At 40.9% G+C, this 22,376-nt stretch overlaps 1 protein-coding gene across 3 annotated transcripts; it reads right to left on the reverse strand.

Moving 5' to 3' along the window:
- Positions 1-8,171: 8,171 nt before the first annotated feature.
- MS4A6E (membrane spanning 4-domains A6E) lies at positions 8,172-20,329 on the reverse strand. 3 transcript variants are annotated; one of them, XM_025357126.1, is made up of 7 exons: positions 20,266-20,329; positions 18,640-18,800; positions 16,566-16,700; positions 14,147-14,203; positions 11,465-11,674; positions 9,172-9,270; positions 8,172-8,362 (listed from the first exon to the last, which is right to left on the reverse strand). In XM_025357126.1, exons 2-6 carry the CDS (start codon positions 18,784-18,786, stop codon positions 9,181-9,183), a joined length of 639 nt encoding a protein of 212 aa, XP_025212911.1. In that variant the 5' UTR covers positions 18,787-18,800; positions 20,266-20,329; the 3' UTR covers positions 8,172-8,362; positions 9,172-9,180. The 3 variants fall into 3 exon arrangements, with proteins under 3 accessions (XP_025212911.1, XP_025212909.1, XP_025212908.1); XM_025357123.1 differs by lacking the exons at positions 8,172-8,362; positions 20,266-20,329 and having other exon boundaries at positions 8,642-9,270; positions 11,569-11,674; positions 18,640-18,786; XM_025357124.1 differs by lacking the exons at positions 14,147-14,203; positions 16,566-16,700; positions 20,266-20,329 and having other exon boundaries at positions 18,640-18,855.
- Positions 20,330-22,376: the final 2,047 nt, after the last annotated feature.

Below are 22,376 nucleotides of genomic sequence, written 5' to 3' on the forward strand. Positions count from 1 at the left end.
TGTTGTTTGAGGGGGTTACAGGGAAACATGCAAAAAAGCAGGAAGGCAGAAGATCAAACGAGGAAAAACAACTATATATATTTGCCACTCAGGGACTTTTATAAATTGCAGAGCTGTATAAAATTGGTACATTAAATAATAACAAAATAACTTTGAGTTTCATAGGAGACTTATGTTTTCTTCTTTTTCTTTCCTGTATTCCTTCTTAAAGGATCAGATTTATAGAAAGGTGAGATGATAAATGATTCAAAATAATTTATAATGTTTCTATGCTAATTCCAAAAATTTATAAACATAGATAAAAGTACAGATAATAATAAAACAGATATCTACGTATTTCCCCCGGTGATTCAAGTGACATTATCATTTTATGTGATTATTTAGTTTCACTTTTTTCCTCCCTACAGAAGTAAATTCTGCGGGTAGCCCCCAAAGCTCTCCCTGTCTCCTCCTCCCTCTGCCTCCTTGTCCAGAGGTATCCACAGTTAGGAAGGAACCTCCTCTGTCTCTAGCCTCACATTTCCTTCCAGCAGAACTTCCCATAGAGAAACACACCTGTTTCTTTCATCTCCTTAACCTGGTTCTCCTCAGGGAAGGAGGAATGCTGCACAAAGTTGCAGAGTTTGGAAGGAGGGCTTGGGCTTGTATGGCTCAGCCCCTTTGAGTTTCTTCATTTGTTTTGGAGATGGTCTGCCTACTAGAAACCACTATCATCTGCTCTTCCTTTCCCTTGCTAGGGTTTGGAAGTCCTCCTCTTATGGGACAGACCTGGGGTGATCCAGCTCTGCCAGTGACTTGTTGCACACATAAATTGAATTTCATTTGGCCTTGAACTGAAGGAATGCTTTTCCTTCAGCATATCAGGAATGAAGTAGTATTTTAGTTTTTCACCTGAGCATTTGCTGTATCTTATTTTGCAAGTCACTGTAAACATGGGACTAGAAGAAAGGGGTATTATTTATAGTCCTAGTCCCTTAGTTCTCCTAAAAACATATGTTCAAAGACTAGGAACTTTGAAAATTAAAACAGGCACTTGGGGAGATTGATGCATCTGACAGCGCCAGGAGGTAGACAATCCTAGGCAGACAGGGGCAGGTGTCTGGTGAACACCACCTTTAATCCAAAGAGAGTTTAAAGCCTGAAAGCCAAGCTACAAGTCTCAGATAAATCTGAGGCTGGATTGAGAACCTCTCTTCCCATTTGGCATGCTTTCCTCTGATTGGTCCCCACCCTTCACCTATTTTACATGTACCTACACTTCCATAATTGGCCTTTTACATTGTCATGCCCACTTTTGAGTGGTGTCTTTGTTTTAGCCTTTTTTGCATACTCACAAACTAATCAGCCTGTACTCCTCCATTCTGAGCCCATAAAAGCCAGGGACTCAGCCACATAGGAACTGCCCACCTCTGGGTGAGAGAGACCACCTGACTTTGGGTAGGGGACCATCCTTGTAACCCCCTCTATGCTGAGAGCTGTTTTGTCACTTAATAAAATTCTTCTCCACCCTCCTCGCCCTTCAATTGTCAACATAACCTCATTCTTCTTGAACATGGGACAATAACTCAGGACCCATTTAATGTGAGTACTAAGGCTGTAACACTGTGGCCTTATCCCCTTTGCCAGTGCAAGGCAGCCACCCCATGCAACAGGAAGCAGTAGCAGGACCAAACTAGTGAGTCCATTGAAAGAAACAATGGCCATAGCCTGGCCAACATGGTGAAACCCTGTCTCTACTGAAAATTAGCCAGGTGTGATAGCCTGCACCTGTAGTTGCAGCTACTCGGGAGGCTGAGGCAGGAGAATTGCTTTAACCGAGAATGTGGATGCTGCAGTGAGGTCCTCCAGAGTGTCCTGTTGGTCGAGGTCCAACTGCACAGTAGTGGTGTTTATGGTAAGCCAGTAGATGAATACTTTCAGGATATCTACATGGGGTATTTGGGACTGCTGCCAGTAGCCAATTAGGTCTACAAATTGCTGCTTTTGTGTGTGTGTGTGTGTTTTTTTTTTTTTTTTTTTTTTTTGAGGGAGTGGGGAGAGAAAAGAAAAGGTCAAAATCTAGACAATCATCTTTGTAATGAGAGGCTTTGCTCCTTTCTGAATTATGCCCAGGAGTTTTGTTAGTTTCACTTGGGTATCATTAAGTCCTTGTATCTTGCCTGTGTTAAAGGCCTAGCTATGTTGCTGCATGTGGATCAACAGGGTATCTAGTCCTAGTTGGGCAGTGCCTCTGTCTGAGCCCATTAAGATACCATCAATATAGCAGAAGGACAGAGCTCTCTTCAGTAGTGGGACTGTCTGTAAACCAGGCCCATCTCTGCATGGCAGACAGCTGGGAGCTTAGGTGGCCTTGCCTGTGCATGTGCTCTGCTGTATTGGTGGTGGCTGTTCTCAGGTCACTGTGAGGGACGGGGTCTGCAGTAATGTGGCCACGTGGTGCCCCTCTCCCTCACTAAGTTCTACAGGATTGCCTTCTTTATCATGCTTACTTCTGAAGTCTGCAGTGAAATATTATTAAAACACCCATACATTCTCAGTATAATTACACCTTGGTAATGATATATGTTACACTGTGAGATCATATTTCCTTGTGTTTTAAATATGATTTTTCAGAGATTGAAGAATATCTGAACATTTTCCCATTTCTTATTGCTCTGGTTTGGTTTAGATCAAAATCTTTTAAAATAAATTTGTGAGCATTCCCTTTTTTAAACAATCTTCTGAATATTTTGAATATTTCAGTTGTCTATTTTTTAGTATCACATAACTCACTTCTCAGGGCATAGTGTTTTATTTATTTAGTCATTGTTTAATTTTGTATGTATATTTTAAATATTTCTTCTAATAATATATTTAATATTTATTTTAAATAGTATTCTGTATTCAATTTTATTTTGATTACTAACATATCAAAGTTTAAATGTTTTATGGTATATTTTTCTTTCTACTCACCGTGCTTTAATTTTTAAATTTTTTTAATATCTTTTATTCTAATTGAGAATATTAAAAACTTATCATAAGTTGATTCTCAAGATAATATTAAAGTGCTTTAATTTCAAAAAGTGCTTTTTGTGACATCCTAATTTTATTCCACTTTTTCATCCACCCCCACCCCATTCTCTGCACTCTGGGTGAATTGAAAGAAATCTTTTCTCCTCTCTAATCCAGGCCTCCCCTCTTCCCATAGCATGAATGTGAGGGGCATCTCAGGAAAAATTCTAATCTAATATTTTTCTCAACCCCTTAGTTGCAGTTGGGGGGAACTATTATTTACACATGCCTCCAAGCCATTGCCACAGTGGCCCTACTGGTCCCAGAAGCCACCAAATTAACCCTGGCGAATGATTCACACCCCACATAATGTGGCAGGATTACTGTCCTCTAGGGGGAGCCTTTGGCTAACAGACAGCCGGCTCCTTAACTATCAGGTTCTGCTGTTGGAGATTTCCACGGTTGAGTTAAACACTTGTTCTCTCCTAAACCCAACCACTTTCCTTCCAGCGGAAGCTGGGGAAACTGAACATGACTGTGAACAAGTTATAATACAAACCTATGCAGCCAGAGAGTATCTCAGGGAAACTCTCCTAGAAAATCCCGACCAGACCCCCTTCACAGATGGGCGTCCTTTTGTAGAGCAAGGAATCCACAAGGCAGGATATACAGTAGTCACTGTAAATGACGTCTTTGAAAGTGTGTGTCTCTCTCCAGCCACAAGCACTCAATTAACTGAACTGATTTTGCTTAAATTAAGCAAAATAAAGGTAGGTAACATTTACACTGGCTCCAAGTATACTTTCTTAGTTCTCCATGCTCATAGTGCCATTTGGAAGGAAAGGCACTTTCTTGCTGCTAATGGATCTCCTATAAAATACCACCAGGAAATCAGCAGGTTTCTTATCCTCAGTTTTCCTTCCATGAGAGATAACAGTGATGCATTGTAAGGGACATCAAAAGAGAAAAGATGAAGTAGCCAAAGGAAATAGGTTGGCTGATCAGGCAGCTAAGTCAGCAGCAAGGAAACCCCAAGACAACTATGGACTTCAAGCCCCTCTAATCTGGGAAGGCCCCGTAGAGAAATTAAACCTCAGTACTTCCCTGCAGAAACAGAATGGGCCACTTCTCGAGTGTATACTTTCCAGCCCTCAGGATGGCTACAGTCAGGATGGCAAACTCCAGTTAGCAGCCTCTAGTCAATGGAAAGTCCTTGAAATCTTTCATCAAGCTTTTCACTTGGGAAAGGATAAAACTTATCGATGTGCCGAGAGATTGTTTTCAGGAGAGAACTTACCAAAAGCAGCCAAACAGGTTGTTAATGCTTGTGAAGTCTGTCTTAAAAATAATCCCTTCAACAGGTGGCTCCTTCCTCCTCAAACCCAAAGAATAGGAAGCTATCCAGGGGAGGACTGGCAGACAGACTTCACCCACATGCCAAAGATGAAGGGCATCCAATACCTCCTGGGATGGGGAGATACTTTCACCAGCTGGGTAGAAGCATTTTCATGCCATACAGAAAAGTCATCTGAGGTAATAAAAGTGTTAGTTAATGAAACAACTTCCCACTTTGGTCTACCTAAGTACCTCCAAAGTGACAATGGCCCCTTGTTTAAGGCAGCTGTCACACAGGGATTCTCAGAGGCACTAGGCATACAGTATCATCTGCATTGTGCTTGGAGATCCCAGACCTCAGGAAAGGTAGATAAAACAAATGATATTATCAAAAGACAGCTCAGAAAACTGTCCCAAGAGACTCACCTTCCTTGGGTTACTCCTCTCCCCATAGCCTTACCATGGGTAAGAAATACACCTTCAAAATTAGGTCTGAGCCCTTTTAAGATGCTGTATGGATGGTCTTTCCTTACCAATGATTTTCTATTAAATTAGGAAATCTCTGAGTTGGTTGAGCATGTAACCTCTCTGGCTCCTTTCCAGCAGGAATTGACACAGTTAGCAAAAGTCCAGCTCCGAGAAATAGGATTACCTTTCTTTAACCCAGGAGATTTGGTATTGGCGAAAGCTCTCCCTTCTCTCTCTTCCTGACCCCAAGCTGAGGAGGGCCCTACACTGTTCTTCTTTCAACTCCCTCAGCAGCAGAAGTTACAGGTATTAATTCCTGGACACATCACACTCCAGTCAAAGCCTGGAAAGCTGAGAGAGCAATCCCCGACAGCCCAGAGGAATGTCCTGGATATCAATGACAAAAAATAAGAGATCTTAAGCTGAAAATCAGAAAAGATAAGTAAACAAGTAAGGGCTACCCATCTTACTCAGTCCCACCTTTACCTCACCAGATACTTTTTGTCATTTTGACATCTCCTTTCGAGATTCGCCACCAGATATTAGAACTTCTTTTTAACACACATTTGCAGGGAGATTTTAATTATGCATGGGATTACATTTGTAACTTCATAGAACCCCAAGGAGAAATTCTATGTCTTGGCGAGTAAAAGTTTTAGATGGAAATTATCTACTATACCACCTTTGCGGGAATTGTTATACGCACTCTACTATTTGCAATACAACTATGCATTGTGGCACCTGCAATGTGGAATTCCGGTTGGAAAATTCCAATTGCTGTAATATTCTGCCTAATTATCATCTTTATAATAGAATTAATAATTACTGGAAAACTTTTGCCAATTATCTACTACACCACTTTTGCGGGAATTGTTATATGCACTCTACTATTTGCAATACAACTATGCATTGTGGCACCTGCAATGTGGAATTCCGGTTGGAAAATTCCAGTTGCTGTAATATTCTGCCTAATTATCATCTTTATAATAGAATTAATAATTTCTGGAAAACTTTTGCCAAAGGTAACACTAAAGTTACTCTAGCCACCCAATTCAATGACATTTATGCAAAGAAAAACGTTGCTTTTATAGTAACACTTCTGGTAAAGTAAGCGACACCTGGTGGCGGCAGACTAGTATTACAATCCATTAAAATGGCTAACAGGTATCAAACTCTACTGGCATGGTTATGGCCTATAGTACCCCAACTAATAATGGTAATCTTAACACTCATATTCAAACCCTGTATTCTAAACCTTCTTGTAAAATTTATCTCTTCTGGCCTAGAAGCAGTCAAACTTTAAATGGTGCTGCAGGCAGAACCACACATGGATACCCCTTTCTTCTGAGGACACTTAGATTGAACTCAGGAGGAGCCCTAGCTGCTGTCCCCACTCGATGCCCCATTTTCAGCAGGAAGTAGCCAGAAAGAGCCATTATCCAACACCCTCTAACAGCAATTAGGGTTACTACTCCTAAGGGGAGAAATAATACAGGAGCTAAAAAGAAATTATTTAAGCACCTAGTGAGGGTAAGGGAGTTCTTAGTAAGATTTTCCTTTTATTAAAAAGCAGCCCCCAAATCATTTCTTGTCTAGCAAAAGCAGCCTGAAAAATCAAGCTGCAAGAATAGATAAGCAAGCTGGAAGCTTGCAAAGGTGAATGCCAGCAGCTGTGCCAATAGAAAGGGGAACTTGGAAGCTAGGTATATTAAACATGGAGGTTCCCTCTTCCCTTTTCTTTGTTACCATGTGTGCAACAAAAAAGCAGGCAATATGGTGCTGGCCAGGTGGAGACCCCATCTGCATAATAAAATATTAGGGTGGGATGGCCAGCACTTCCCATGCTATGTAAATGGCACACCTGGTCCAACCAATCTACTATGTCTGATGTAAATCAGACACAACCTCCTCAAACTCATCTATAAAACCAACCTCATCTTGCCCCAAACCCAGAAACCCATTCAGGACCCCTTCCTCTGCAAGAGGAAGCTCTCTTCTTTCTTTTAGCCATGAAACTTCTGCTCTTAACTCACTCCTTGTGTGTCCCTGTCTTCAATTTTCTTGGCATGAGACAATGAACCTCTGGTATTATCCCAGACAAATGACAATGCTTCAGTGGTCCTCTCCTTGGCAGAAGGTGGCACCATGTGATTAATAGTGGGGAGGTGGATTTTCAAAGGAAGGACATTCTGTCTTTTCTCTTTCTCTCCCTCTCTCTCTCTTTCTCTCTCACACACACACCTGTTTACATTCTTTTAGGCAGAAGATGATATTCTTTATTCTGTGCTAATGTAACAGTTAATGTCCTGTATATATCCTTAATTTCATTGTCATCTCTGTTTTCCTTATTTGCCTATAAATATCTTGAAGCCTAATCATGTATCTTATTCACTTTGGTAGCCCTGGCATCAAGCATAGTGTCTGGTATCCAATAAGTATCAATAAAAGTTGAATGTCCACAATAGGCAAATAAATGAAAGAAATGGTGTGTGTCAGTGGGGGGGTGCAAAGGACAGGGAGAAGACATAATGAATCAGAATTTAAAGATAAAGCTAAAATCAAAGCAACTGACAGTTCCATTTGAGACTGGAAAAAAAGAGCAGAGAAACTCTCTGAGTATCAGGATATCTGATACACTGAGCATGAAGTATGACCCCTGCTATACAGGGTCAGAGCAAGGGAAATATGACAACATCTTTCAAAGAGATGGAGCTCATGTAAAACTGAAATACTTTTTTACACGTGTGTGTGTGCGTGCATGAGCGAGGTGAGGCTTAACATTTATACTCGAACAATTAGTCTTTCTTATTTTGAAATAAGGAAATAAGTATGAACTGGTTGTCTCTTCATAACAGATAAGTATTCCTGGTTAGCATTTGTTCACTCACTAGTTTTGTTTGAATATTGGTGAGGAGAAAATTGAGTTAAAATTTGGGTTTATGTCTGTCATTGTTGATTTATTCTGTGTTTAAAGGAAAACACAACAAAATAAGTATTAAAATAAAATATGCACTCAAAGATTTTATTTTGAAGCCAGCTACCTTCAAACACTCTGAGACTTCATTATGGGGTTTGCCTTTATGCACTAACGAGTAAAATACATGGGATAAATCAGTAGCACCTGTGACAAAAGAGTCTGCGCACCACAGCAAATCAGTTAACTCCTGTTGACAATTGAGGGGTATAAGAAAAAGCTGTATCCTTTGCTTCACCATGATCCATTGAATCATCATTCTGCCTAGTTTTCTGGGACATGTCTAAGACTATTTGGCTAGCCTAGTAAATGGTAATTTACAGCCCCGTGCTTTTGCTGAAGTCAATATCAGGCAAACCAAGAGATCCCCAATGAACACATATCATAAATGACAGTGAAATACTTTTTTAAAACAAATATTCATTACTTTAAATGCTTACATTTAGGAAACTCAAGTTCACTTTTTTATAATGGTTAGGTTTTCCATGTTATCATAAAGATCAACTTTCCAATTAATATTTCTCCCTTTTTTTCCCAAGAAGTCAATAGCTCTTCATATCCAGCATCATGAGTCATCTTTGGGGACAGGAGTAACTGTGAGGCAGGAAAAGCACACTCTAGAAGAAACAAAGTATGTTAGGTCTTCAGACTTTACTCAGGTTCAAGATAGATGTATATATGCCATTTTTCCAACTGTATACATAGAATTCTTAGCTAATGCAAGATATAGAGCATATCACCAGGTTCTTCAAATAATTGCAATTTATCAGTCTAGTCTTCATTCTATTCTCTATAATAAAATTCTGGATAAATCAAGGCTTTCAAATTCAGTTAAAAAAAGCCATAAGTCCGTAGGGGTGGTATCTCTTGGAATTTGATTCAACAGTACATTTTTAATATGTCTTTTAAAAGGAAAAAGAATTTTAAAATCACCAGAAGGAAAAGCAGAGCATAAGACATTCACTGGATCCAGTCACATGTGTAAAGGCCCTTTACCAAGTCAATACTATTAAAGAGACTAGGGGTTGTGGCAGAAATTGTTTCTGCTTAGAAGGGAGGCAAGCCCGGTTCTAGTGTCCTCAGCACAGGCACAAACTCATAGCATAATGCCAGGCAAGTCATTTAACTTCCCAGAGTCTCATTCCCTTCATTGACAAAATGGGAAGATTGAACCAGTTGATTTCTCATTTGAACTATTTTCATATCCAGTGAACTCTCAGCTTGTCAGCTACTCAATTGCCATCTGCTTTTCTTCTCTGTCTTCCATCACCATTTAAACGACCTCCCATGTGTATCTCATGACTGGCTGATTGTTCCTTCTGCCACTCTTGGTGACGTACTCAACACAGTGCAGAGATAAGATACACTAGGCAAGATTAAGCCAGGCTGGCCAGCGCACTCACCCAGGGAAGTCAGAGAGTCTGTTTCCACCGCAGCACAGCAGTGAGCACAGCTAGGCAGAATTCCAGCAGAGTGCAAATCAGCATCAGAGACAGAGTTCCCTGAAAGTCAAGAAATAAAATATCGGTGGTGCTTGGGTCAGCCGAAGCTTTCACGCCTAGCTGAGAGGTGACCACAGAGAAGAAGACCACCTCAACCGTTAGAGAATGAAGTAACGACACCATCAGGAAAACAAAACTGCTCCTCCTCACAAATGTCTTAATTCAACTCCTTCACTCATTCATTTGCTTGAGAAGGGAAGATGAGTAGTAACTAAATCAACTAATCCACTCCATCCTCTTGTGTCTTACTTCTTTGAGACGTAGATAGTTCTGATGACATTGTTCACTCAGTAAGAGAGCAGAGTGGTGTAATAACTACCAGGACTGAGAATCAGCAGCTCCGTTCTAGTCTCACCTTTACTGTTGAGTAGCTGTGTAAACCTGGACAAGTCTCTCTCTTTCTCTGGCTCCTGTTTTCTCATGTATCAAACATGCCTACTAACATTTATTTCTCAGAGATTTGTGAGGATCAAGGAGGTTTTGGCTGTGTAAGCCCTTTGTGAAATTCAGTATTGACATCCCTGTCTATGTCTCTGAACCCCTTTGGATGTTTTTTATTTTTATTGTTGTTTATTTTTTATTTTATTTATTTATTTATTTGGTGGCTTTAAGACTTGGAAAAAAACCGTGAAGGTAGTAAACTGTCAGAGTTGCTAATCACCAACATCAACTCACAAGGAGGGGTTCTACCATTTCTGTCCTGAGACATTCTTTGTGTAGAACTGGCCATCTGATAATAAAGTCAGATAATTTGATCACATGAACTTTTGTTTTGTGGTATTTACACACAGTTTAAGAGAAGATACACCTTGTGTCCATTACCTTAGAAATAGTTCCAGCAAGCAAGCTCAACAGAAGCTCTCTTGTTTTCAATGTAAAATCATCCCATCATCTTTATCACTACCAAATTTCTCTCAAATTTCTCTCCAGAATTTTTCCCAAGGTGGAATGGCTGTGCCCGGTGTTAATTTGTGCCAACTACTGTCAGCCTCATTTGCATGCACTTTTTCCTTATTATACGATTACCTTGAGGAAGGCCTACTTTATAATGGGTGCTGTACAAGCATGACTTTGACCAGGCCTTTCTGTGTGTCCATCTTCCAGCTGAATTCTTGGTTAATCTCATTTTTATGATTGCAGGACAATAAATATTCTGCAACTTCTTTACTTTTATGTTGCCTGTTTTCCTCTCAGTGTATTGCTGACCATGCACATACCCCTTAATCTTTCAACTTCAGACATACTATTTCTGTTAGCCAAACTTAATTGTTTTTCTTCTTCCAAAGAGAGAATTCTCCTGCAATAATTATCAGTTACACTCTCCATCTCCCTGTATTTCTTTCTTTCTTTTTTTTTTTTTTTTTGAGATGGAGTCTCGCTCTGTCGCCCAGGCAGGGGTGTGATGGTGCAATTTCGGCTCACTGCAAGCTCCGCCTCCCGGGTTCACGCCATTCTCCCTCAGCCTCCCGAGTAGCTGGGACCACAGGCGCCCGCTACCTCGCCCGGCTAATTTTTTGTATTTTTAGTAGAGATGGGGTTTCACCGTGTTAGCCAGAATGGTCTCGATCTCCTGTCCCCATGACTCCCTGTATTTCTTATCTCCTGATTTAATGTATCATACTTCTTTCAGCTATAACAAAAAGCAATAATAATGTTACTGTCTCACCTGATTAGTATTATTTATTATTGTAATCATTAGAAGGAGAAGCCCTTACCATCTAACCCCCTATTTCCTATTCTGTTTCTTTGTCTTTAGTCTGATGTCTTTTTAGACCAAACTGACCCCCTACCACACACACATACCACGTTTCCTTGTTGGCATTTTCCGATCACCCGGGTCTTTCTGCTCTGTTTGCCAATCTGAATTCACCACTCTATGTACCAACATTCTCAGTTTGACAAACTTGTAATTTATGCCTCCAAAATTAGATTAGTTTAATAATTAAGAAACTCTACAAACAATAAGTTTTAGTTTTTCATCATCAACCTTATTTGACATTTTCAATTCCACTCTATTAGTATGTAATCCCCTTAATCTCATCCATGCAGTCCCCCTTTGATTTACATAACCTTGGCCTTCCTCCATATGTCCAAACCAGAATTAACAGAGAGATTTTCAAAGGAAGGAATAATAAGAAATCAAGGCTTTCAGAAACCCCATAAAATTAGAACACCCCATCTAAAAAATGCTTACAGCCAGACTGGCTTTGGCTTTGTAGCAGTCCGTGGTGTAAGGCAAATTATAATCATCATAAGAAAGAAGAAGTCTGGTTGGTATATTCCTTTTGTCCAACTCACACTGCAGTGAGGCGGGATTTAATGCAGCCAGGTTGACAGACAGGAGAATGAAACCCACCAGGGCCGACAGAGCACTCAGAATGCTTCCAGCCAGGCTGCTATGCACCTGAAAGAGACATGCTGGTTAAGGATCATTCCCAATGAGCTGCGAATTTCTCTTACCCCTTTTTGCCATTACATTGCAAGTTATTCCCTTATCTGTCTCCCTCAGGAAGGCTGGGAAGGATCGTTTCTTGCTGTATGCCTCTCCATTGCCCAGCAAAAATCTCAGAATCTGCAACGTAAAACTTGGCTGAATGAATGAATATATGAACTGGTTCCCCTTAAACAGGACCTCAGTGGTGTGGTAGAGAATGTTACTCTCCTAAATTCTTTCCCTGGGACAGATAGCAGGGCCTCCACTAGGCTTGCCTGGAAAATTACTATGAGTGTGACCAAAAGCAAAGGTGGCAATGTACCAGATGCAGTTTCTCTCTTGGCCAACTCAGAAATCCCTCGTGCAAGCATCAACCATACAGAAAAGGTGGATGGTGTATTAGCATGGTGCAAAAGTAATTTCGGTTTTTGCCACTACTTTCAATGGCAAAACTGCAGTTATATTTGCACCAACCTAATAGCTCACTCTTGAATGCCCATTGCCTCTCTCAAAAGCATACCTCTTAAGGATGAGTGAGGGGATGGTTCTGAGTCTCAGGCAGGCCCTGGAACCTGGGCAGGCATATGATTGGCCACATTGAGCGCAGTATGGGGTGGTTGTGGGCAGAGGTCTAGGTACAGGCCCAAGGATGGTGTAATGTGTGGGAGGCAGTGGGAAGTACAGGAAAAAGGTCTAGATTGTATGTCAGAAAATTGAGGTCACAATATAGACTTGACCCAGCTTGTTCCCTTGGGTACTCAGTTTCTTGGTTTTAGTTCCCACTCTGGTTCTCATTTCTACATTTATGAAACGAAGGGAGTAAATAAACTGACCTCAGAAGTGACTTCCTTTACTCCAACTCACACAGAAAAGAGAATTGAGCTAAGAGCCTTCTGAAAGCTATAGTTACAGGTAGGCAGGCTCCAGGGCACACCCCACAGCCGTACAGTAGAGAGTTATTTAATCCCATATGGGCACTTCTTCTTTTAGGAACTCACCAGTTGATGCTCTGGGGCCCCAATTTCCCAACGTAATGACTGACTCTATACTCTTGGGCCTCCTAGTAGCCAATAGTAGTCTTGATGCCTAGAGTATATATTTCTTAGAATAAGCTAGATTTGTCTTGAGATGGCACTCTTCCTCAATCTCAGAAAGGGCTGGTACAATGTGTGACAAGAGTAGAACTCACTAAGGCCTCAATGTTTCTGGTGAGTGTGAGCCCACCCCGAGACCACATCCTGCATCCTTGAGCTTCCTGCATGTTCACTGTGGGATTGTTCTCTGGAGTAAGAGGCCCATCTATTTCCTCCTAAAAGTTTGAAAACATTACTCTTGTACGAGGCTATTCAGTATGGTTGCCAGTAGCCACATGGGCAACCTATATTTGAAGTAAAATTAATTAAAATTTAAAATTCAGTTGCACTATCCATATTTCACATCGTCGATAGCCACATGTGACTGCCATGTTGTACAGTGCAGCTGTAGTGCATTTCCATCATCATAGAAAGTTACATTTCATTTCCATCATAGACAGTTATATTGCACAGCACAGATCTAGTGGTCTGGATCGTAACTGAGGGTTCCAAATAATAATTAAATACCAACGAGGGAAAGAAAGAACTGGCATTTTTCTGGGCATTCTCTCTGACTTCCTCATTGGCTTTGGGAGATTTTTGTAGCCAGAGCTTCCAAATTGAGTTTCTGTGCAATTAAATGATATGACATTCTCTCACATAATCTCCAACATCAGTCCTTTGAGGGATATAGGATTGAGTGAAGACTTAATGAAACTTTACAGACAAGAAACACGTCTTGTTATAATCCAGCTTTTCTCTCCCTGCCACTTCCAACTCTAGTTTTCGCTGGAATAAGGGATAAAGGCAGGCAAAGCTTTTTTTTTTTCTTAGCCAATACAAATGACTAAGGACAACTTTTAGGGTGCAAGAATTTATACTCAAACAAAATAAAAGTATTATCTTTCTGGTGAGATAGATGAAAGAATGAGAGATAGTACTGCACATAAACAGCACGTTGACTCGTTTTTTTCAAGGGTGGTAACACCTGGGCTTAAACAGTGAACCTCAACAAATAGGCCTCTTTGTAACACTGTCAGCTCCCTTGCCATTGAAAACCTAAATTTGAAGTCCAATTGTCACCAAAAGAGCATCATAAATAAACACAATTTTTCTGTGATAGATTCTTAGACACTGGCTGAAGGGATATTATAATTCCTTGAATGCAGACTTTGATGTAGGATGCAATAATTGGAGAAATGTGCTCTGAACAAGGACACAGAGGTTCCAGGCCTGACTCCTAACTCTAACAACTGATTGCTCTGGAACTGAGTTTTCAACTTTTCAAAGTAGAAAGACTGACCTTAACGAGTTCTGTCTAAGTTTCATTTTGATCCATTGGGTTGTGGGTTATAGTTCTTATACTCACCAAAAGCTTGGTTAACCTTTTCTCTGTGATAATTGATAGAGAGCCAGAGATGACAAACTAAGATAAAAGAGAAAATGATGAGGTCAGTTTCCATGTAGAGAGTAATTGCGATGTTACTACCATAATATTTATAGAAAACTCATGGGAAAAACCCTGGGGAACAAATGATCAATGAGGTAATATCCATTTAAAGACATAGATTTATCCTGTTTGCCCCCATAGTTTTCAGATAGCAACAGAAAAAAAAAGATAGCAGAAATATATCCAAATAAACAAAATGAGGATCTTAACAGCCAGGAAATAATATTTGTTTTCTTAATGAAATGAGAAAATTTTGGTTTAAGATGTTCTTCAGAGAAGGACATGAAAACAATGGTATGGAAAGAGAAAAGAATTGGAGAGAATCATGTGGTTTATGTCCATCGTTATATTGATGTGATGCATCACATTTGATTACATATGTTGAACCATCCTTGTATTTCTGATATAAATCTCACTTGATCATGGTGAATGATCCTTTTAATATGTGGTTGAATTCAGTTTGCTAGGATCTTGTTGAAGATTTTTGCATCAATGTTCATTAGGGATATTAACCTGTAGATTTCTTGTAATGTTTTTATCTGGCTTTGATATCAAGGTAATGCTGGCCTCATAAAATGAGTTTGGAAGTATTCCCTCCTCTTCAATTTTTTGGAAGAGCAGAAAAGTGTTGTTACTAGGTCTTCTTTAAAAGAAAATAAAAGACGGGAAAAGCTAACAGATATGGGAGGTCAGAGACGTGGATCTTACATTGCTGGCTCCCCAGGCTAAGGTAAAATGGTCAAGGAGAACAGAAGGAAAGACAAGAATGGATGGCAGAAACTTTCAAGGTTGTGTTTACAAAATGAAAGAAATTTTTTTTCATCCTCTAGAGTATTCATGATCTACAGATTTAGAGCCTTTAAGGAACAGAAAATTCTTTGACAGTTAGAAGAAAGGGCAACAAGCACCAAAGCAAAATTGTGATTCTTGTAACCCAGGCATTTAGTTACTTGTCTATATAGACAAATGCCAAGTCTATAAAATATGGACTAGATGCCTCTTCAAAGGTGGACTGTGCTTAGTGACTTGCCTTTAAAGAATAGGTTATAGAAAGAGGAAGGAAAGAAGTAGTAACTTTACAGCGGAGAAAGCAATAGTAACTTTAGTAGTTAGTAGTAGTAACTTTACAAAGGAGGAACCTTTACAGAGGAGAAACCAACAGTGGTCTGTTGACTGTCTTTCCTCCCACAACCTTCCTTTCTTCCCCATTTTGGCTTCAGTAAAGCTCCATGATCAAGGTAAATTGTGTCAGTGACAACACGCTGATATTTTTCTGATGTTTAGACTTGGGTGAATTTTTGGCTGAGGACAGCAGAGGTAAAGCACCATTTTCTAAACATCAGAAAAATATCAGACAAACCCCAATTCAGGAACATTCTGTAAAAATCGCAGCCAGTACTACTTCAAACTACCAAAGTCCTCAAGCAAAAGGAAAATCTGAGAAAGTCTAGAGGAGCCTGAGACATCATGACCAAATGTAATGCAGTGTAATGTAGTAGCCTTGCATGGATCTTGACATAGAAAAATGTCATTTGTGGAAAACTGGTGAGATCCAAATCCAAATGAAACTTCTGTTAATAAAAGAAGACAAATGGATATGATAGACAAACAGGTGAACTTCCTGATGCATCAAATAAACAAATGTAAAACAAGGGCTAATGACGGGTACTGAGGTGCAGGAAGTTGAAGGAAAAAACATCTTTTAAGGAGAAGCTTAATTATGAGAAAGCCTCAATCTAAGAGAAAGCAGTTCTTTGAGAAAAGGACTACTAAGTCGTTTTGAAACCCCAGAGCTGCAGCTATTTCAGAGGAATTTCCAGACCATCACTGGGACACAGACATCTGCTCAGCCTTCCCTGGGAATCCGTCAATGCAGTAAAAGCATTTTCAAAATGCTCAGAGGTGTCAGTTCCCCTTCCTCCATGGTCCCACAAGCATCTGTGTGGTTTCTCTGTGAGTGTGTGATGTTTTCCATTGATGCTTTTTTTTTAATATAAAAAGTTCCTTCCCAACTTTATCCTAATTCATGAATGTTTTGCCTAAACCCGGAGAGAAGTCACTAGCTTCATCATAGCTCAAGATGATAAGGTGAAAAATAAGATGATCTTCAAAAGAAATGCATATTTGAGTCTGATAAGAAATTGATCTAAAATCAGGAACGCCCTGCCATCCTACCCCACTCAATCCTCCCTGAACTACACACACAAGAGAACAAGTTTCACCATTGACTCCTTGCTCCCGGCAGATCAAACATAGCAAGGTGGCAGGTGTAGAGTTTACGCTATTGACATCTCCCTCCCCTCTTTGCCCCATGCTTCCCTCCTCAGAAACTACTCACCAACAAGGGTGCTATGAATGGGTAAGCAGACTTCAACAGCATAGAAATCACTTGGGTAAAATTTGGAGAGAAGGAAGCAGATGCCAAAATGATTCCCAAGCTCAATACCTTCACACCACACAAGATCTGGATAGTCTGTGGAAAGAGAAAGGAAGATTGAGGATTAAAACCAGCATTTGTAAAGACATGGCCAGGCTGGGCACAGTGGCTCACGCCTGTAATCCCAGCACTTTGGGAGGCCAAGGTGGGTGGATCACCTGAGGTCAGGAGTTCGAGACCAGCCTGGCCAACACGGTGAAACCCCGTCTCTACTAAAAATACAAAAATCAGCCGGGCGTGGTGGTGTGCACCTATAATCTCAGCTACTCTGGAGGCTGAGACAGGAGAATCGCTTGAACCGGGAGACGGAGGTTGCAGTGAGCTGAGATTGTGGCATTGCACTCCAGACTGGGTGACAGAGTGAGACTCCATGTCAAAAACAAACAAACAAACAACAAACAAAAAAACAGGACTTTTTTTGCCTCTCCCATGGCGCTAACGCATTATCGCCTTCTGCAGGATCCCAGTGAGGATACAAACCCTGTGGAAACTCTGGAGTGAGAAACATGAAAAGACACCCCGGAGGGTGTGCGGCTCTGCCACAGAAGCCACAGTCTCGGTGTCTGGCAGGTGCTCAGGAAGGTGTCTGCATTTCTGCCTCTCAGGCCCTGGTCTGCTCACGGTGCCTGCTTCCAGCTCAGAGCAGCTGCTGGGATTTGCTTTCCCAGTTCTCAGGACTTCTGAGTCCATGACTGGTAACTCTCTTTCTACCTCTCTGAGAACGGGGGGCACCTGGAAGCCCTCACTTTCTCTGCAGGATTGGCGGTGCAGAAGTCCCTCCCCTCATCTCCCAGACTCCACTGGCCATGGAGTTTGCCCCTCTGGTCACCTCCTTGGAAACTGCAGTTCACAAACCAAAAGCTGAAGTTCTGGAAGCTCTATTTTTTATTTTTAACTTTTATTTTAAGTTCAAGGGTAAAAGTGCAGGTTTGTTACATAGGTAAACTTGTGTCATGGGGGTTTGTTGTACAGATTATTTCATCACCCAGGTATTAAGCCTAGTACCCATTGGTTATTTTTCCTGATCCTCTCCCTCCTCCCATCCTCCACCCCCCGAAAGGCCCCAGTGTGCATTGTCCCCTTCTACGTGTCTGTGTGTTCTCATCATTCAGAAGCCATCACCCTTAGCAAACTAACAGGGACAGAAACCAAATACTGCATGCTCTCACGTCTAACGGAAGCTCTGTCTTAGGAGGTAGTTTCCCTCCTGGACGTCCACCTCAGAGATTCACAGCTCTATTATCATTTACTAAGAAGTTTTCTAGACCTTATGTCACATGAGCCTCACAGAAACCCATGTGATTGTACATGAGGCAAGGAAACCAGTCCCACCAGGCCCTGAAATCCAGTCAAACGGAGTGCCTCACCTCCGATCACATAAGTGCAGAGGCAATTCTAGAAACCAAAACTCTGCGTTTCCCTCCCAATCCAAGATAGATCCCTTCTTTCTCTCCTCCCTTCATGCAATACAGCTTCTTTAATAAACTCTGGATGAGAGGAGAAACAGACAAACAAAAGGTGAATATCATTTCCATTCTCAAAAAGGTAAGGAGAAAAGAGGGAGAGAAAGTAGATTTTTTCTGTAGTTTACAGTAAGGGAAAAATTCCTTGCAAAGAATCAGTGTGGATTATTAAGCATGCAGTTGTGAAATACAGAAAAATGTATATACAATGTATAATTATTTACCACCATTACTTTTGTAAAAGAAAATATAGAGAAGCACTGTACTGCAACAAGACAAAGACAACAACAGAAAATCAGTTCCTCATCTTCAGAATAAGGGAAAAAACATTTCTAAGACAACCTCTTGTGGAAAAGTTCTGGGACAGTTTTCTCCAAATGGCTTCTACTCCAAAGTCCCTCTGGTAAAACTTAAGGGTCTCCACACTCAGGACAGATGACCAGTCCCAAGACATACATCATCTCTTCCCGCTTCCCCCAACCCCTCTCCAACATGTTCTGAATTAGATTTACCCCAATAACTTTGACTTCTGCCTGTAGACGTGTCTTCAGGCTACCCTGCCCCTGGTTGGTGAGTTCGGGTTTCTCTGCTTGGGAGAAGTTGATGACATTTGATGGGAGCACTATCACGGTCTCATTGGGAACAGGTTGTGATATCATGATGGTGTTGCCAACTATGGAAGAAAAAGTAGATTCAGCTCTTAAAAAGTACAGAGCTCCCAGGTTCTGGCTGCAAAACTGGTAAGTCAGTTTCTGCCAGTTAGTCCAGACTTGGCCTGTCTGTTAGAGAAAGAAACTGGTAGTATGGAACAGTGAAAACTACACAACCTTGGTTTCCTGAGGATTTTTCCATAATGTTTGACACAGTCCATTATAGATAATAAACACATCACATGGTGGCAGCAACGTGAATCTTGAGAGGCCCCAATGCCCAGAGGCAAAGGGTCACACAAAATTTGCAATATGCAGCAATGTCTCTTTGCCCAGTCCTACTGACAACAACTGTATTGCCATTTATTTGATGAATTTTTTAGACAACTGCACTCTGCTCATTTTTTTTTTGTCTATTAGCATTCATCTTAAATATGTTTATCATATTTTACTAGACATGCTCTTAGTTCTTATGCAGTGGTTTTAATCCTTACCACAGCTCTGCATGTTAGTAAGTTAGCAAAAACATGTAATAAATAAGAACACTGAAAATAAAGTTTGAGTTATGAATGCAAGTAATATACATGCTGCATATATGTGTGGCATAGAATTAATGCTGAAGAAATATTTGCAGTTATCCTTATTGTTCAACCCTGTTCACACGGCTGGGAAGTTGTAAAGCCAGTTTTGGATCTCAACTTTCCTTGAATCTGAAGCCTCCGCATAAATCTCTAGATCATTCCACTTCTTCCTGCCTTCCCACCTGGCAATGCCAGCCCGTGTCTGAGTTTACTTAGGTTGGAGAAGCAGCTACATGTAGTGGTACTTCCTACCTTCCCACCTGGCAATGCCAGCCCGTGTCTGAGTTTACTCAGGTTGGAGAAGCAGCTACATGTAGAGGTATGAAAACAAGTCTTGGAGTCATAACACATAGGCTCGCATCCTGGATCCTCCTCCGGTTAGCATTAAGACCACATTGGCTGTGGTATTTGTTGCTGAGCTCAGCTTGGATCTCTTTTCACTGCACCATTCTCAGCCCACAGACTGCCCAGTGTGCAAATGGCCTAAGAACATTTGAAGAGACAAGACCTCTGCTCCCATTAATTACACAGTCTTAGGTAAGTGACTCACAAAGATCATGCAGTTAGAATTCAGAAGAAACAGAGTTAAAACCAGATACTCCTCCCATTTGCCCACTCTATTTCCAAAGTGCTCTAGTGTCTCTTAACTGCTGTCAATGAGTTTCAAGTCAAATTACTCCTCTAATGACATCACAGCAAGGGAACGGTGAGATGAGAAAAGACTTTCAGCATTATCTACCTGTGGCCATTGGTTCCAGCTGAGTCCTCAGAAACTCCCAGGAGGGAGCTAGAGTCTGTCTGGGTTCTCAGATAGTCCCATCAATGATTTCTACATACCTTCATCTTCTGAAAGTCATCAGCCCTTTCTTACTCCAGTGTTTGCAGCCATACAGGATGTGCAACTTACAGGTTCTAAATTTGTGAAATATGCCTGCACTTCCTTTTCTATAAACTTCTAGCAACTTCAGGAAAATCACAAAAAGAACCAACTTATGACTGAGAGTTCAGGCGTCACAGAGCTTTATGTGTGAATTGCCAGTTTGAGACTTACAAGTGCCCTGTTATTCGTCCAGTCTGTTCTTGGAGCCTCATTTTTCTAATGTGTTAAATAGAGGAGCAATACCAACACTGGAGAATTGTCATAAACATGAGCAAAAATGCTTATAAAAAGCCTATGCTGCTTTGAAACTTTCAATCATATGTAACTAATAAAAGTAATATTGCTAGTCATCATAACATAGAGAAATAACAATATTCCATCATATATAAGTAACCATAATAATCACAGCAATAATGACAATATTGCTTTCAATTAACATTTAATATATAGCTAATACATAGCTAATAATGTAATAATATATAGTAATATACAGCTAATAATAGTGATATAGAACACAGAAAAAGCTTTCCTAAAAATTTTTTTGTTTGTTTGTTTTTTTAGTTTAGTTTTTCTTTTTCTTTTTCTAATTCCCCAAGCTCTTGGCAGGTTGAAAGCAGCCTTTCAACATCATTGCCCAACTGCTGCCTACTCTAAAGTCATCTTCTTCCTCTGGCTGCTTTCTTTCTCTAGCAACATCTTTGCCCTCCAGGAAGGTTGGGCCCCTCTAGGGAAGTATTGAAATATTGAAATGGAGAAGGAACAAATGGGAAAGATTCAGCAGGACCTAAATGAATTCAGCAAACTCATATGCAGGCTGGTTTTGTGAGGACAGAGCCACTGTGCCCTTCAAACCCTTGGCTGGGCATTCTTTTGAAGCTGACCTCAATGTATCAGGCAAGGAAACCAGAGCCAGCCAGGGCGATGGCAAAGCCCCACCCTGCGAGCTTCCTTCCTCCTTTCCTTGGAGGAGCTGCCAGAATGAACCCAGAAACACAACCTGAACCATCACCGTCACCTCAGAGGGCCATGGGTTCTGCACTTCATTCCACACATTAACTCTTCTGTTGAAGAAAGGAGTTAAGAAACACCATTCAGAAGGCTGGATTCGTTCTCAGCATCAGAATGACACAGACATTACGAAATGTAATTGGCTTGCCTTGAGTTCTAACAGTGAGTCTGAGAGGGGGAATGGACTCACCCAGAAAGCCTGGGGAAGGGGCAGAATCACCTCCAACCTCGCTCACCCGCGCTCCTGGTGCCCCTTCCCCTTTCACAGAGTGCCGGCTGTGTTTCTGGTGGGTGCCCTGCATCTTTGCCACCCTCACAGCATCTGTGAAACAGTGAAATGCAGCTCTCCTCCTGAGCTTTGATTAAAAGCTCTTTTGGTCTCTCTTCAGGAGCAATCATACCCCCTTTCCCTTCCGGGGAATGTGCTGATAAACCAGTTAAAGTTGCCTACCCAAGCAAAGACTCCCTCTCCAGTCTGTGCTATTTAATTCAAAATGATTTCTGAGTTTTAAGGATTATGTGAAACAACAGGTGTAAGGTGCTTAGCACAGAACCCTACAGAATTTGACCTAAAAGTGGTCTTTTGACTGTCTTTCCTCCCCCAACCTTCCTTTTTTTCCATTTTGGCTTCAGTAAGTTCCAAACAAGACTCCTCTTGTCTTTCAGCTACACTCATTCAGTCTTTTACATTCCCAGTTTTTTCCAGAGTCTGAGCTCCACCAACCTAACTAGAAGGGAGAAGTTATATATCAATAACACATTCTGATTAATAATATTATTTATCAATAACACATTCTGATTAATAAGCTAGGACAGGTTTCTCAAATAAGCTACTAATGCCATTTTGGACGGGGTAATTCTTTGTGGTAGGCGACTATCCTGGGCCCTGTAGGATGCTTACTGGAATCCTTGGCCTATGCCAGCACAACCCCACCCTATGCGTAAGAACAAGAAACATCATCAGATATTGTCAAATGTCTCTTGATGGAGGGAGAACAAAATCTCCTCACATCCATGTTGAGAACCACTGACCTAGGAGCAAAAGGGTTTTGTGTCTTCTGTGTAAAGGCAGGTGTGCAAGAAACAAAGCAATATTCTCTTTAAATCAATTTTTAATTTTTATTTTTAAA

The sequence above is a fragment of the Theropithecus gelada genome, chromosome 14 (assembly GCF_003255815.1).
Source record: "Theropithecus gelada isolate Dixy chromosome 14, Tgel_1.0, whole genome shotgun sequence".
Taxonomy (NCBI): Eukaryota; Metazoa; Chordata; class Mammalia; order Primates; family Cercopithecidae; genus Theropithecus; species Theropithecus gelada.